The sequence below is a fragment of the Abramis brama genome (assembly GCF_963993115.1).
Source record: "Abramis brama genome assembly, chromosome: 1".
Taxonomy (NCBI): domain Eukaryota; kingdom Metazoa; phylum Chordata; class Actinopteri; order Cypriniformes; family Leuciscidae; genus Abramis; species Abramis brama.
In genome coordinates, this window is record NC_139963.1 from 30,195,960 (window position 1) to 30,211,244 (window position 15,285).

General features: G+C 38.9%; 1 protein-coding gene and 1 long non-coding RNA gene across 2 annotated transcripts; one reads left to right on the forward strand and one right to left on the reverse strand.

Annotated features, from left to right (window-relative positions):
• Nucleotides 1-1,739: 1,739 nt before the first annotated feature.
• Nucleotides 1,740-8,345, reverse strand: LOC311085011. The gene is made up of 4 exons (XR_014606697.1): nucleotides 8,218-8,345; nucleotides 6,239-6,364; nucleotides 2,469-2,574; nucleotides 1,740-2,019 (listed from the first exon to the last, which is right to left on the reverse strand). It is a non-coding gene; the product is annotated as an uncharacterized lncRNA (long non-coding RNA).
• A 1,252-nt stretch (nucleotides 8,346-9,597) lies between these two features.
• On the forward strand, nucleotides 9,598-14,962 carry prl (prolactin). Its single transcript, XM_084138151.1, has 5 exons — nucleotides 9,598-9,816; nucleotides 10,014-10,135; nucleotides 12,698-12,805; nucleotides 13,957-14,139; nucleotides 14,313-14,962. Exons 1-5 carry the CDS (start codon nucleotides 9,783-9,785, stop codon nucleotides 14,496-14,498), a joined length of 633 nt encoding a protein of 210 aa, XP_083994277.1. The 5' UTR covers nucleotides 9,598-9,782; the 3' UTR covers nucleotides 14,499-14,962.
• Nucleotides 14,963-15,285: the final 323 nt, after the last annotated feature.

Below are 15,285 nucleotides of genomic sequence, written 5' to 3' on the forward strand. Positions count from 1 at the left end.
AGTAGGCCTAAAGTTAACTAGTTAGAACAGCTGTTGGATTTTACAGTGTAGAGGTTCACCTGGGAAAGTAAGCTTTCTCCGAGTATGGCATTCGATATTATGACCAGAGGGGGTTGCCACCAGTCCAGTAAAATACAAGATCCCATAGGCAATTTCAAGGTAAAATGAAATCGGGATTTGTCCCATATTTTACATAGGCCTATACATAGCTCAACTCTAAATGATTTTGCAGTGTGGATTAGAATACTGTAGCAAATATTAAGAAATCAATTGCACAAAAATTAGTAGAGAAGCTCATTTGCGCGTGATTGTATTTTAGCGTCTGTTTCCATAGCGACGGTCACGGAGTCTTGACTACGAGATCAAGTGTCGTAAACCTTTGCCTTTTTAAACACGCAGAGCAGCTCAAGTCCGTCTGTTAAACGCAAGATGCTCTCCAAATATAGGGCTGAATGTGAAAAAAGTATAATATTCAAGTTTTATATAGTTCTTATTAAATGTAAGATTTTATATAATTTTAATTTTTATCTCTCACGTAATGCCGTCACAAACATTCATTAGTTTCATTATCATGGACATTTAGTTTGTTTTCACTGGTGTCTTGTCTTCCTTTGTTCAATTTTCCCGCCATTCTTTAGTTGTGATGGTAATTAATTTAATCAGCACAGGTGAATCATTATTTCATTCATTTGGCTTAAGTTGCTGTCTGTTTACTCCAGTCTCGTTAATGCAGCAGAGTTTGTAAAACAGTTTCTCTGCCTGTTGTTATTGGAGTTTTTGAGTGGGGATTATTAAAGCTGTTTTACCTGATCATCATCTTATTGTTCCTTCCTGCAACTGAGCATTGACTATGCATGGAAACAAACAAAAACATTTAGCATATCTTGCATAAAGCAAACTATGAAATAGTGATTAACTTTGCATTTGCCTGTTTTAAGCTCTTTTGTAAATAGTGCCTTAAAATGACTGAAATAAGATTATAGAAAACAAACTTGTTTCACATTGACACGCCCCTCCAATGTCACAATTCAGGTATCATCTAGAACAGGGATTCCATATCTTTTTTGTCAACTGAAGCCTTTGGTCCTAAAATGTTTTCCTTTTCTTTAACTCACAAACAACAATCTCAACATTTGATCAGTCCTTCATGGACATCATCATCCAACTATAATCAGCATTTTCTCTGCTTATGCAAGCGGTGAAATTGGTGTGACAAGGCTTTTGCATTGTTAATTAGCTCATATTTCTTGTTTTGATCTATTTAAATGAGATGAAACCAGCCTTACTGCATGTGTGAGCATAGTCCAAACCCTTAGGATTTAGTTTTTCTTGGTTATAGAACAAGTCTTCACACTTCTAGCTTGCTTGCTAATAGATCAGCTCAGGAAAGTGCCTTATATCTGATTGATTGAATGATGAGATCAGTGCAGTTGGGGATTTGAATGGGTGTATTTGTGTGCGTCTTAATGAGTCAAAGTGAGGAGTTTAAGCTTTCCAATGTCACTAATACTCTAATCTCCTTCTTTAGTTCACCTAAACCCATTACAAAGATCTACATAATCCTTGCCTACAATCCACTTCACTGCAGCCACCTTAAAGGTTTGAACTTGTAAACCACTAAAACCACTAAAAATAAATAAAACCACTCATTAGAAGTCACCTTTGGCTAGGTAGGATCTGCTAAGTGAGTTAATGAGAGTCGTTTTTGTTTGAGAAACAAATTCAGTCACAATGCTGAACCATTTTAAAATCTTTATTCAATTTTGTAAGCATCTGAGACACATCATTTACATCAAATAATGAGGTCTTCCAAACTGTCAACAAACAGATCAATACAAACAGTCATAAAAGGGGAGGGGAGGTTGGTGGTTTTTGGAATCCATGTAAGCTTCACATGAGTAGAGAAGGGAAGAGACACAAGTATGGTCTCTGCTGCCAAACCACAAACCCCATCATTTAGTCCAGTGCCATGAGCTACAGGGAATGCTGGGAAGGTGGAGGACTCAGTGCAGTAACCCCCTGAGAACAAACACAAATATGATGATGACAGTTACAGAATTCAACAATGTGATTGAGCTATTGACTAATATATATATGTGTGTGGGTGTGTGTGTGTGTGTGTGTGTGTGTGTGTGTGTGTGTGTGTGTGTGTGTGTGTGTGTGTGTGTGTGTGTGTGTGTGTGTGTGTGTGTGTGTGTGTGTGTGTGTGTGGTAGAAATTAATTTTAAAGAAATTGAAAAGTTGTCTCAATCATGAAGTTAAACACATTAAAAATGTTAAATCAATACATTAAAAAAAAAAAAAATACATTTATTTGTATTTATTCTATGTATCCCCAATTATTAGACCATTCCAATCTAATGTTCCACACTGTGACACAGTACATAACAATGCCTGAACTGACATAAATAAAATATACATCTGACAAAGTTGAGGGGAATGAAGCTTATTAAGTTAATATGCATTACTTTTCCTACATGTTGAGCTCCTCATGAAGCCTCAGCATTGCTCTTCACACAGGCAGCAAACGCCTCCATCAGCTCCTTACACGCTTCCTCGCCATTCTCCTTTACACTGAAGCACACAGAACACACGGTCATTACTCCAGCACACATGGGCCTATACACACACTCATTCACATATCACATATACAACTTAAAAAATGCTGAACTGTGTAAAAAAAAAAAGTTCTGTACCACACACTGTAAAGACATATACATAACTTTAGTTGTGTCTTTAGTCATAAAATGTGAATTCATGACAGGCCGGATTCTACTGGGACTGAATGAGACAGTATGAATCCATTTGTGCGAGTGAGATTATTTGAGCCTCTCCACACCAAACAACGGCAGACACTGACACACTGCATTAGAGTGATGGAGCGAAAACAAGGGCTGGAATAACAGCGCGAAGGGAGGGAAAAAAATGCAAAGAGAGAGAGGCAGATAATCCATCTGAACGAGAGAGCCCTAGATTCACGTGACAAAGCAAGCAGGTAATGAAAAAGAGACATGCCTACTGCTAAAAGAGGGAGATGTCGTGACAGAGAGAGCCCCTCCACTGGTTAGAAATGATTTCAGTGTCTCCTCCCCCACAGTTCATCTGCTGCATCTCACACGCTGACATAAGCGAGCTCTCCCTCTCCTCAGTGAGCAGTGATGTAACACACAGCTGGTCAATTTAAATATAAAGAGCCTTATGCAGACTGGTTCTAATAAGCCATGTGACGTAGGTATATGGATGCATGGGGGATTGCACTCGCCAAGGGCATTTCCTTTTCATAGGCAGCCATTTTAATACTTCAGGGATTCAGAGAGGACATGCATGGGGAGAATGGACCATTGTGAAACAAGACTAATCAACAGTGTGAGACAAGCTACCTTCTATAGTACAAAAAAACAATTAGGGTCAGATTATGTCCTTATCCTCAGCAACCAATAACTGGAGATCACAAAACCATTTTAGGTCAACTGGAAAACCACTCATGTTTTGGTCTGCATATAATGAACCAGAACATGGTTATTTTTGATTTGGGAGTCAAATATTGAAACTCTTTAACCTGTGGTATAAAAATAAATGGTTGAAAAAGCACAATCTAGTGTTAAATGGGTAGTTCACCCAAAAATGAACATTCTGTAATCATTTACTCTCTCCCTCTCTCATGTTGTTCCCAAACTGTATGTCTTACTTTCTTTTGTGGAACTTAAAAGATGTTCTGAGAAACTGTTTGGTTACCAACATTCTTCAGAATATCTTGTTTTGTGTTCCGCAGAAGAACGAACGATTTGGAATCACATGAGGGTGAGTAAATGATGACAGAATTTTCATTTTTGGGTGAACAATTCCTTCAAGACAGATACATTGTTTAAAATGTGTTAAATCACTGCAAGAGTGCATTAAATAAACCGAAGTGTGCTGTTTGGGAGTCAAATATTGCAACACCTTATTCTGGGGTGTAAAACTACAATGATAGCAAAAATTAACAGTCAAATGGGAAGATGATGATCACCTTCCCCAAATTAAGACTGAATAATTCACATGATGGCCAGTCCTCCACATATATAATGCAAAAGGAAAAAGGGCACGGCTCAGGAGTGCTCTTAAACACAACAAATAGGAAATAGTACTCTAAAAAATTGGATAGCTTTACTTGGCTATAGAAAAATTCAACTAGAATCTAATCAAACCATGGACTAATTGAGTCCATATGCAATTGATTAGTAGATCAGCTCCATGTGGAGCTCCTACAACTAGCTCATCATGTGCTGATAAACCACAGGTCTTTGTTTATTGATAGATTGAGTAACACTGTTTACCCTGAGGGGGGCTTCTGCAAAACTAGAATATTGCATTCCAACTGCTACAGGAACAGGCATGCTAACATAAATGAGAGGGGAGGGGGGGGGGGGGGGGGGGGGGGGGGGGGGGTTGCTTTGAGTGTAAAAGATTAACTTTTGCTTTGCATTATATTTCTTGAAAGGACACACCTAAAACAAAATGGCTGTATCCTAACTCTATGGCTGAGTTAGTAAAAGATAGAGAACACCTCAAGGTCATAAGGTCATATGAAATGCACACATTTACACTGCCAGAGAGCAGCAACAAGAGATCTGAAGGTCAAATGTTCCACAACACACTACCAGATACATTCTCCCAGTGAGTAACTGCTGGCTTCTGGGGTTAAACCTGTAACCGTAATCCTCTTCTGATTTTAAAGCCCATGATGAATCCCCTTTGTGGAGTAGCATGACAAAAAAACAGACAAGATGGCCACTGTGACATGCTTAGACCAGGTGTAAAATGATCCAGTAAATAGAACATGCCACACTGTAAAATAAATAACAGAAACACACATCTACACATACCCATGTATGAGTGCACTATAAATACCAGTGTGGTGTACGTTACTTAAAGGTCGGCCTTCAGTGAGTTTAAACATTCAGCTAGTCAGCAACACATGCAAGATGCTGGTCAAAATGATCACAGAAAGGTCAATGACAAACTGACCTGCTAATAGAGTTTCAACTGTGAACAGTTCTGCCATTCCATATTTTTCCCAATAGTCTTAGTCATGTCTGTCCCTGCAGCCTCCTATTCTCATGTTTGAGTGGTGACTGCTCACATGAGAGGAAATTACTGATGTTTGCAAATTTTCTCCATTTTTCCAGCCCTCTCACCAATGCTTTCTGGATTAGTGGATTTTGTTGGTTTTATATCCTGTAAATGGAGGTGATTGTGATAGACAGGGCATGCTTCAGATGGAACGGTGACACATTATTCAACCAAATTCTTAACCCCACACCCTCTCCCTATCAGGTCCTAGCACACCAAAGGTCAGGGTCTGTGCAACCTTATCTGCGTTTTCATGCTGCCCAGGCCTGTCGACACTACAAACACCAAAAGCAGCCAATCTGCATTTTTGGGTGGGTTAGTGGGTGTGGGGATACGGGTCAAAATACAGCTTGAGCAATGGCTGGTGTTAATGATCAGGAGAAAGGGTACACAATGAAACCATAAAAAGTAGAGAAGACATAACATTTCAAATGAACATTCATCACTTGCCATCACAATCCCCTTCATTTTCAAAAATGGGAAAAACGGAGAAAAGGTTTATTCGCAAACATCAGTAATTCCCTAAGTGGCTTAAATGAGCAATTAATTTAAGTGGTCAACCCTCAAACATGACAAAGCGAGCCCATGGAGACTGCAGGGACAGAAATGGCGAAGACTGAGAGGGTAAAACAAGGATGGGAGGACAAGCGAGAGGAAAAGTATGACGTAGTCACATTCCCAACGGCCAATCAGCCGTGAGGAAGAACTGAAGTTGAAGAAAAAGCCCAGAATGCTCTTAATGAGCAACCCCGTCACCCCCCCACTGCTGCTGCCAACTTGGATAAAACTGACACCAATCAAACCATTTAAAAAACTCACAAAAGTTAATCGAGTTACATCTTATTAAAAATACTGGATCCCCCTGCACGAACCTTTCACTTCGCATTCGTCGAAAGGTCCTTCCTTCCCTCCATTTTGGATCGCCATCACAATGTAGAATTTACACAGCATATCATAATTCTACTGAATATCATAAATCCCACCACGATCCTAACTATTTGAGACCTACAATAAAGCTATGTGGGAATAAACCTACATATCGAAGAATCAGAATTTAACAAATATTCATGCGGTCCATACAGGGTTGTATTATGGACTATACATGACTGCTACCCTACTCACTTACCATTTGTCTAAATCTGCCTTGATGGCCACACAGGGTGCTGGGACAGCGGTCTCGGCAGGAGCTGCAGTCTCTGAGTCCGACATGGTCTATGGTGTTGGTGTTTATGCGTGCCTGCTCTGTGCGCTCCTGTGGTTGCATGTGCAGAAGAAAAAAAGAGAATGGGGAGTTAGAGTTGGCAAGAGGGAGGGGGAGTGTACATAGTACAGGGTGGGGGTGGGGGGGGGGGTAGACATGAGAGTGCACATATGTGTGCATGCGCAAGAGATCAAACAGTGATCAGCTTCAACCATACTCAGCAAAGGCACCATTTTAAAAGTTTGGTCCTTCAAACTCAAAAAAAGCAAATAAGTGTGCTTCTTTCTTCACCTAAAGGCACAGTGAGTAAAAAAGTACGATGAGAAGTACGCAGCAGAGAAACTTGCATTTGGACACAGAAAGCGGCACTATTTGCTGCGTTATGTCATGGACTGTGCATGGACACCCCCTAATGGCAACATGTTTTCATGACATGTGCACTGCTTCAAGGCTTCTCAAGCACCAGCTGTTTTCATATAGAAGTAACAGAATTTAAATGACATCCAATTTATTATATTTCAATTATTGGGTTAAAAGGTTTACAGATACATCAGGGGTGTACATGAGTATAAACAAAAAAATTAAAATCAAAAGATATTGACAAACATTAAAAAGGTTAAATAAAAACCTCCCCTTTTTTTTTACAAATATTAACACATTTTACAGCTTTTTTATTTAACTATTTTTACGTATTAAACTAAAAACAAAGGCTTACCTTCCCCATATTTACATTTATGTATACTAATGTAGCTCATGTAAACAGATTAATTAAATAATAAAAATGTATAACTTCCCCTTTAAACTATTGTGAGTTGCGCAATACAGTAGCCGCCTTTTCATTGTGGGGCCAGTGAGAGCCAGGGATATGTGCAGGGCGGGGCCAAAGCCTCGGACCTCGAGCCCCGAGCCCAAAATGTTTTAGACCTACTGAAGCTCGGACGTAGCCTAGTCTTTGACAAAAACGCAATTTTCTCAGCTTTTTGTTCAAAATGTTGCTTTTTAAAAAAAGAAAAAGGAAAAATAAAGTAGCCTAAGCAAGTATATTTTTTTTCTTTCTTTTGATAGGCTAGCCTATTGTTTGTTCAGATATTCATTAAAACAATTTTTTTGGGGGGCTATAAAAGTTATGGGAATATAATAAAAAATGCAGGCGGTGGCTGGCAACTTAAAAAAAAAAAAGTTCAATCAATCCGTCTAATCCGTTCAAAAAGGCCAAAACTAATGTCACGTTGGCGCAGTTTGGGTTGGTTGGATGCACATCAAGAAATGTAAATCATATCAATAGAAGCCTAGGCTACAGGACTTAAAAGTAGACCTACGGGCTATATATTCTTTTACAATATATATTTAAATGAATTATTTGTATTAATTTTTCCACCTTAGTTTATTTCTCTTTTTTGTTTGCATTATGTTCGCTGAATAAACAAAAAAAAATTAAGGCTAAAATGCCTGTTCCGTTCATGTAAAATTCGTAACGTTTAACGCTAAGTTACCTATCTTGCCATTCTTTTTAAAACGCATTCGACACGGGGAGCAAGTGAAGTGGATACTTTTAACTGCAACAAAAGAACGTTTCAGGCATACCTGTTACTTTTTTTTTTTTGCGAATATCTGAAACTTTTACGGATCTCTGCAACAACTCATCTTCTCAACGGTCAGTTGAAAAGTTAAGCTTGGTTAAGCCTACCTGTCGGTCTAAATCAAGAGTATGCGATAAAACCTGTAGGCACAAATGACTGAAAGCAACAGGCGCATCTGAAAATGACGGAGGTAGGCTACTAAACTGCGACCAGAACACCGTGTTCTCTGAACAATCAACTCTCATTCATGTATATTTACGCTGCTGTCAACGAGCTAAAGTGTTTTTAATTACATTTGCATTAAATGCCAACCAATTACTTTACCTGGATCTGCAGCCCGGAAGGATCTGGCAAGAGTTAACTGAAAAACAAAATGAATATTGTTGAACTGAGTAGCCTGGATCCACGCCTCCTTCTCTAGGAGTCTTTGAGGAGGAGAAACGCCCCATAATGCAGCGGGCACACTAGAATACAAAACTGTTCTCGCTTTAATATTACAAAGCTGTTTATTGGAAATGTTGTCCTTCAGTACATAATGTTATGGCAGTGGGGTGGGGGTCTACTGATGAGGTCTTTAGGGGTTTGTCAAATTAAATTTATAAGTTCCCTAAAATATATGTGAAATGTAAGTTCCCTGAAATATATGAGCAGTTTGGAAATAATTTAACCCAATTTGAGCAAACAGAATTAATGAATGATTTTAACATAAAAATTCTAAGATAAAATGTTACATAAGGCCTTAAAGTTTTCATTTCAAGGTCGTGTAAGGTTATGCACTGTAACTGGCTCAATAAAAACAATAAATAACAATAATAGTAAAATCAGTGGCAGTTTTTTAAAAATGATGTAAAAACATTTTTTCTTGGTTATGCGAACGTTAAGGGAAGATACCAGTCAATACCAGATACAGTTGTGGGGAAAATAGCTTATAAACCATGTTTTTTGTTTTCTGTGAGGGTTGTGTTTAGGGGGTAGGTTTAGGGGAGAGAATATACAGTTTGTACAGTATAAAAATCATTATGTCTATGGAATATGTGTGTGTGTGTGTGTGTGTGTGTGTGTGTGTGTGTGTGTGTGTGTGTGTGTGTGTGTGTGTGTGTGTGTGTGTGTGTGTGTTTTCCGAACGAATTTTACACAGAAGCAAGTGGGGGGTAACAGAAGAATTTCCCCACACAGACATGGAAAAATGTAAAACAAAAAAAACAAAAAAAACAAGGCAACATAGAGCAGGAAACTTTCATAAGAATTGGGTTTAACCAGCACATTCAGACATACATAAACCAGGAAAGAAAAGAAAAGAAACAAAAAGGCCATAAAGGCCCTCAGTCCACAGCAGGACATGACAAATGAGTGTTTCCACATGGGGGAAGGGTCTGTAACGTGTAGACTTTCTTTAAACGGCACATGGCTGCAAGAGTGCAGAATGGGTACCTCCAGAGTGGTGCAGTCTGTTTCATTTTCCATTTGTTCTTCCATTCCATACTTCCAGATATCCCAAAGATCCTAAAGTAATCGCATCACACTAAACACACATTTCACCAAAATCCCCTTTTCACTTGAAATAAGCTCTATATTCAGAAGTTTCTCCATCCAGTAATTAAAAGAAAGAATGTTTTACATTTATTTATTTGGCACTTCATGTGACTGCTGGTGAATTTTACCCTCCTGTGTCCTGTATCTACTCAAGCAGCTTATCAATATTGATTAACCAAACTCTCAAAACAATGTTTTTCATTAGTTTCAGGACTGAACTAGTTTAGGTACAATACACATGGAGTGTAAAACTTACTGCATACCCAAATGAAAGGAGTAGGTCTATATAATGAAACGCTCAGGAGAGGAACGCAGACTGCAAAGATTCAAGTACGAGAATAAAGAATCCAGTTAATATGATGGCTGAAGGATCTAGACTATACTTTGCAGGTAAGCAAACCTTATCTTCCTCAATCTAACCTTTCCCCACCACATTTTACACTTTATCTCAACTCCCTTGTAACATCCCTTTTTCTGTTTTCGGTTCATGCTAACTTGATTTCAGCTCCCTCTAACTGCCTTTCTTCTTTGTCCATACTCCTGATGACAATACTGTTTAACTGTTCCCTTTTCTCTTTTCTTTTCAGTGACTGTCCTGATGTGTGCATTTGCCTCAATCAATGGTGTCGGTCTGAATGATTTACTGGAAAGAGCCTCTCAACTTTCAGACAAACTTCACTCCCTCAGCACCTCTCTCACCAATGACCTGGTCAGTACTAAACACCCTTGTTTAAAAAAGAAAAAGAAAAAAAAAAGTGCATGTTGTTACATTAACGTTTACTCAGACAATGGATGATGGAAATAACCCAAAGCAGGTTTATTGAAGACACAGGGGAGTTTACAGGTAAGACAATGGATCCAGATCAAACAAGATCCAGATCAAACAGTAGTAATGGTAATGGCAGAGCAGTATACAATAGAGTCCTTGGATCACATGAGGATAAGACAAACGAGGAGATGACAATTCTGGAGTGGAATGGAAGATGGAGAGCAGGCAAGTATTTATTCAGGTTGGTATTATTCACAGGATGTAGAGTCTGTAGTCATAATGGTAATCAGACAAAGAGTTAACTGAGTGAGTGTCTTTTATAGGGCATTGACGAGACTGTGATAGGATCATCACTTGGCAGACCTGGGCAGAGTCAGTGTGATTGAGGATGATGGCAGAACCGGAAAGAGCCTGGCGAAGCCAGAGGGGTGGTGGGTCGAGGCGCAGCAGGAGATCCACAAGTCCAAAGCGGTGCCAGAGCAACGATTGACCAAGGTGGAGCCAGAGGGATGAGGGAGCTTAGGCGAAGCCTGAGGGATGATAGACCATAGTGGAGCCGAGGGAGCGTGGAGCCAAGGTGGAGCCGAGGTGGAGCTACTCGTACTGGGAAGATGGGCTGGTGGGTCTGCTCCTCCACTTTCCCCACTGTGTGAAGATCCACAAACCCACAGGGTATAATCAATGAAGTCCACCAAGGAACTATGACCCTCACTCAACAGTAACATCTGGTCGAGTATGTCATCCATCCCACTCCAAAGGATGTAAGGGTCTTATCCCAGCGCAACTCGTGACAGATCTCAAGGAAATCCTCCACATACTCCTCCAGGTGGCCATCTTGGGTGAGAGTGAACAGGGATTTGTCAGGGACACAGAGTAGCTAAATCATGGAGTGCAGAATGTTGGCACAGTGTTGGTAGGTCTGGTCATCTGTAATGTTGACTCTGACAATGAATGATGGAAAGAACCCAAAGCAGGTTTATTAAAGACCCAGGTGAGCATATAGGTAAGACAATGGATCCAGATCAAACAGGTAAGTAATGATAATGGCTTGTATTTATCGCATTGCGACTGTGTGGACTGCTTCATCCATCACTTGTTTCATATCAGGTGGCATTTTCTTAGCCGCATGGGCTTGCCTGTGTATCATGCAATGCGTTCATACTAAAAAAAGAGAGACAGCCTGTACTTTTGTCATCAATCCACTGTTTGTGCCATTCACTGCCCGTGCTCCGTCGGAGCAAATACCCACATAGGTCTTCAATTAAATGTCATGTTCACGTACAAATGAATCCAATGTGGCAAAAAGTTCCTCACCTGTTGCATGTTCGGGAAGAGGGCGACAAAACAGAAAATACTCCGTAATTTGTCCTTCACCGACAAATCTAACGTAAACCATTAATTGTGCTTCTCCTGCAATATTGGTGCTCTTGTTAAGTTGGAGAGAAATTAAGCTTGATTTTCGTGATTATCTGCTCTTTCACATCTGCTCTGTTGCCATTCGCCCAATACAACTAGTCACTATATCATTTGAGACTGGAATCAATGCTAAGTGATCAGTAGCACTTTGTCCACACATAACAGAAACAGTTTCTTTAGCTCAGGGTAGAAAAAAAGAAAGTCTCTCCTAAATTGTGTGGCTTCTCAGTTTTGGCAATCCAATGAGAAATAATAAACAAGGTGTATGGCCCTATCATTCACCGTGGTGGCTTTCTGTAGCATTGATTTTTGACCACATAGCTCCTGTAGTTTTCATTTGAAAAATTAAAGTGGCTTTGTCAGCAGCGATTCGTGTTTAGTTGTCAAGTGTCTTAGCATGCTAACACCTTGCCACAAATCACATACTGTGGTTGGGAATCCCCCCGATCGCTGGTCTGAGTGAAGCCATATTCCGAGTACTTATCGTCATATTTTTTTTTTCCTTGTTCTCAACTGGATGCTTTTTGTCAGCACCAATTAAAAATTGCTCCATGTCTAATCAGCAGTCCAGCTATGACTAACCACAAATTGCAAAGCCCATGTGACTACTTCCAATCAGCTGTTAATTTGTTATATCATGTCGCTGGTAGGTGGTGCTATTAAGCGGGTCTTTTATACATACACTCAAAATAAAAGTTATCCTGCGACCCACCTGCTACCTCTTTGCGACCCCCAGATTAAGAACCGCTGCTCTCTTTTCCTGGAACAGTCAGGGTAAAGCCTCAGTGCTTTGAGGCTTCATTTAAAAAGAAAGTAATCTTTTTCAGGTTGGTATCTGTAGTCATAATGGTGACCAGATAATGAGTTAACGGCGACTGTGATCACATGAAAGAAGATGAGAATCGTGAGGGATGCTGTGGTAATGTAGTATGTGAGTGAGAGTGCAGCAAGGAGTGAGGAAGAGTCCATTGTGTGTGTGACAGTTACATGCACACTGGGTTGTTTTTGACTTCAGTTTTATCCAAACAGGTATTTTTTTCATAGATGTGATGTTGGTTGTTTTTGATATAAACCTTTTGACCACAGGATTCTCACTTTCCTCCTCTTGGGAGGGTAATGATGCCCCGTCCATCAATGTGCCACACATCCTCCCTTCAAATTCCCAACGACAAAGACCAAGCCCTGAAAGTGCCGGTAAGAGAACACATGCATCCATCTTACTCTTTTTAAAATTTAAAAATACTTTCTCCTATTCCAGCTTATTTTTTGTACCAAATAAACATTGTTTTTTGTTAAATTACAAATATGAAATATTATGAGGCATAATATAAATAAAATATTTTAATTGCAATAAAAAATATATATATAATCATTATAATTTAATCTATATAACATGTAAAACAAACACAAAAACATGATTAAAACACTCTATGATGTTACTATAATATATTTATATATAAATACTTTACAAAGCTTGTAAATATTTGAAGTCTTAAGAGCCTCATCCTATTCCAACTTTTATTTATACTTTTTTTTAATTTTCTTTATTTTTTTACTTTTATTTTATTTATACTCCGCCTGTTATTTTAGCTTAAAGTGATAGTTCACCCCAAATTAAATTAAATGAAAATTTGGTCATGTACTTACCCTCATGTCGTTCCAAATCCATGAGATTTTTGTTCATCTTCATAACACAAATGAAGAAATATCTAAGAGATTTCTGTCCCTCCTTTGAAAGTCCCATTCAACCAAGACTTTGACTCTTCAAAAAGTTCTTAAAGAGATCATAATAGAAATACATGGCCTGGTTACACAGACGGGGTTTAGATTAATCCAGGTTTAGGCCTTAGTTTAATTAAGACATTTAAGTAGCTTTTAAAAACATGCCGTAAAATAAAACATTACTTTTGTGCATCTTGGCATAAAACAATGTCAACAATAAAACATATCAACAATGAAACATATTTTAAAATAGGCTATATCAGTGCAAGTTGCTTTCAGTTAAAACAGCTGAAACATGCATTTTAGTCTAGAACTAGATTTAAGCCTTGTCTGTGAAACCGGGGGTATGTGAATCAAGCTGTTTAATCCAAGTCTTCTTGAAGAGACACAATCGCTTTACGTGAACCTATACCTTTTAAAGTCACCAATGGACAAAGTCAAGTTGCACCCTACATTTTTTCTTGCTCGAGAGGCCGTCACTATTGCAACTTCCGTTTTTAATACCAACTTGAATGTGCAGGCAGGGACAACCATAAGTAGACATCTACCTCTTGTGGTCTTGTGTGTAATTACAAGCGGAACAGATGGGCAATGAATGAAGTTTTATGCGATTGTTTCTGCAGGAGGATGAGTTGCTTGCTTTGGCTCGGTCTCTGCTGCTGGCGTGGTCCGATCCCCTCACCCTACTGTCCTCTGAAGCGTCCAGCCTGGCACATCCAGAACGCAACACCATTAACAGCAAGACCAAAGAGCTGCAAGACAACATCAACAGCCTGGGTGCAGGTCTGGAGCGTGTCGTTCACAAGGTGAGTGTGCTTTTAGGAACAGCTCACATTGCATATATATTGTGCATGTTGATTGTAAGAGGGTAATATAAGTAGCCTAAATCTGAATGATTTTTGGATATAAAGAAAGAAATCTAAAATGCACCTTTAAGCAGGGTTGATTTATTTGTTGTCCCCTTCTCTCTTCTCTGCAGATGGGCTCATCCTCAGACAACCTGTCCTCTCTCCCTTTTTCCAACAACGGCCTTGGCCAGGATAAAACCTCTCAACTTGTCAATTTCCATTTCCTGTTGTCCTGCTTCCGCAGGGATTCCCACAAAATTGACAGTTTCCTCAAAGTTCTCCGCTGCCGGGCAGCCAAGAGACCTGAGATGTGCTAGAGTGAAAATGCTATGCTTCTCTCATTGTGGATGTTAAGTTAAAATGGTAGAGCAATGAGTGGTTTGAAATGTTTCTTTATAATATCACATGGCAAAACATGCCCTTTATTGTTTGTTTCGAAGATGTAGATATTTGATTCACTTTCTTACTTGAATAAATAACTGGACAAACTGGCCAGATTACTCTGTCCCCAGAGATAAAAGACGACAAAAAAATTTTTTTCCAATTGAAGGTCATATAAAAGTTCTGCATGCAGACATACTGTTTGATGAATAAATGCACAGAGTATACTGAAATGTTTGACCATGCACAGTTTGATAAGACATTTGTATATTTAAGTAACTAAAATGTATTTATTAAGAAATTATGTTGGATCTTTAACACATTTATTTTAACATTATCTTCTGAAATGCAATATTTAGAGCTTTGCACCAATGTCAATAAATTCCTATCATGCAAATTTATATTGACTTATGAAATCTCATTACACACACATGGAAAGGTCATAGAATTTCCAAATAACCAATATTTTACATAATTTTTGGGACATTTATTCTACTTGACACGTGGGATTACAAATTTAAGAATGTTTAAGATCTGCTGAGATTTCCTGACATAAGATTACATGAAAAACTAAGGTACACTGTATTTAGCATTTAAAGTAAAGATGACATCAAATGAATGATTCTGTTAAGCAAAGTTGCTAGCAAGAGGTTTCTTCCGATTCCCGTTTTCTTTATTGTAAGTCAAATGTGGCGGATCATTGAGACTCTCTTTTGTCTTTAA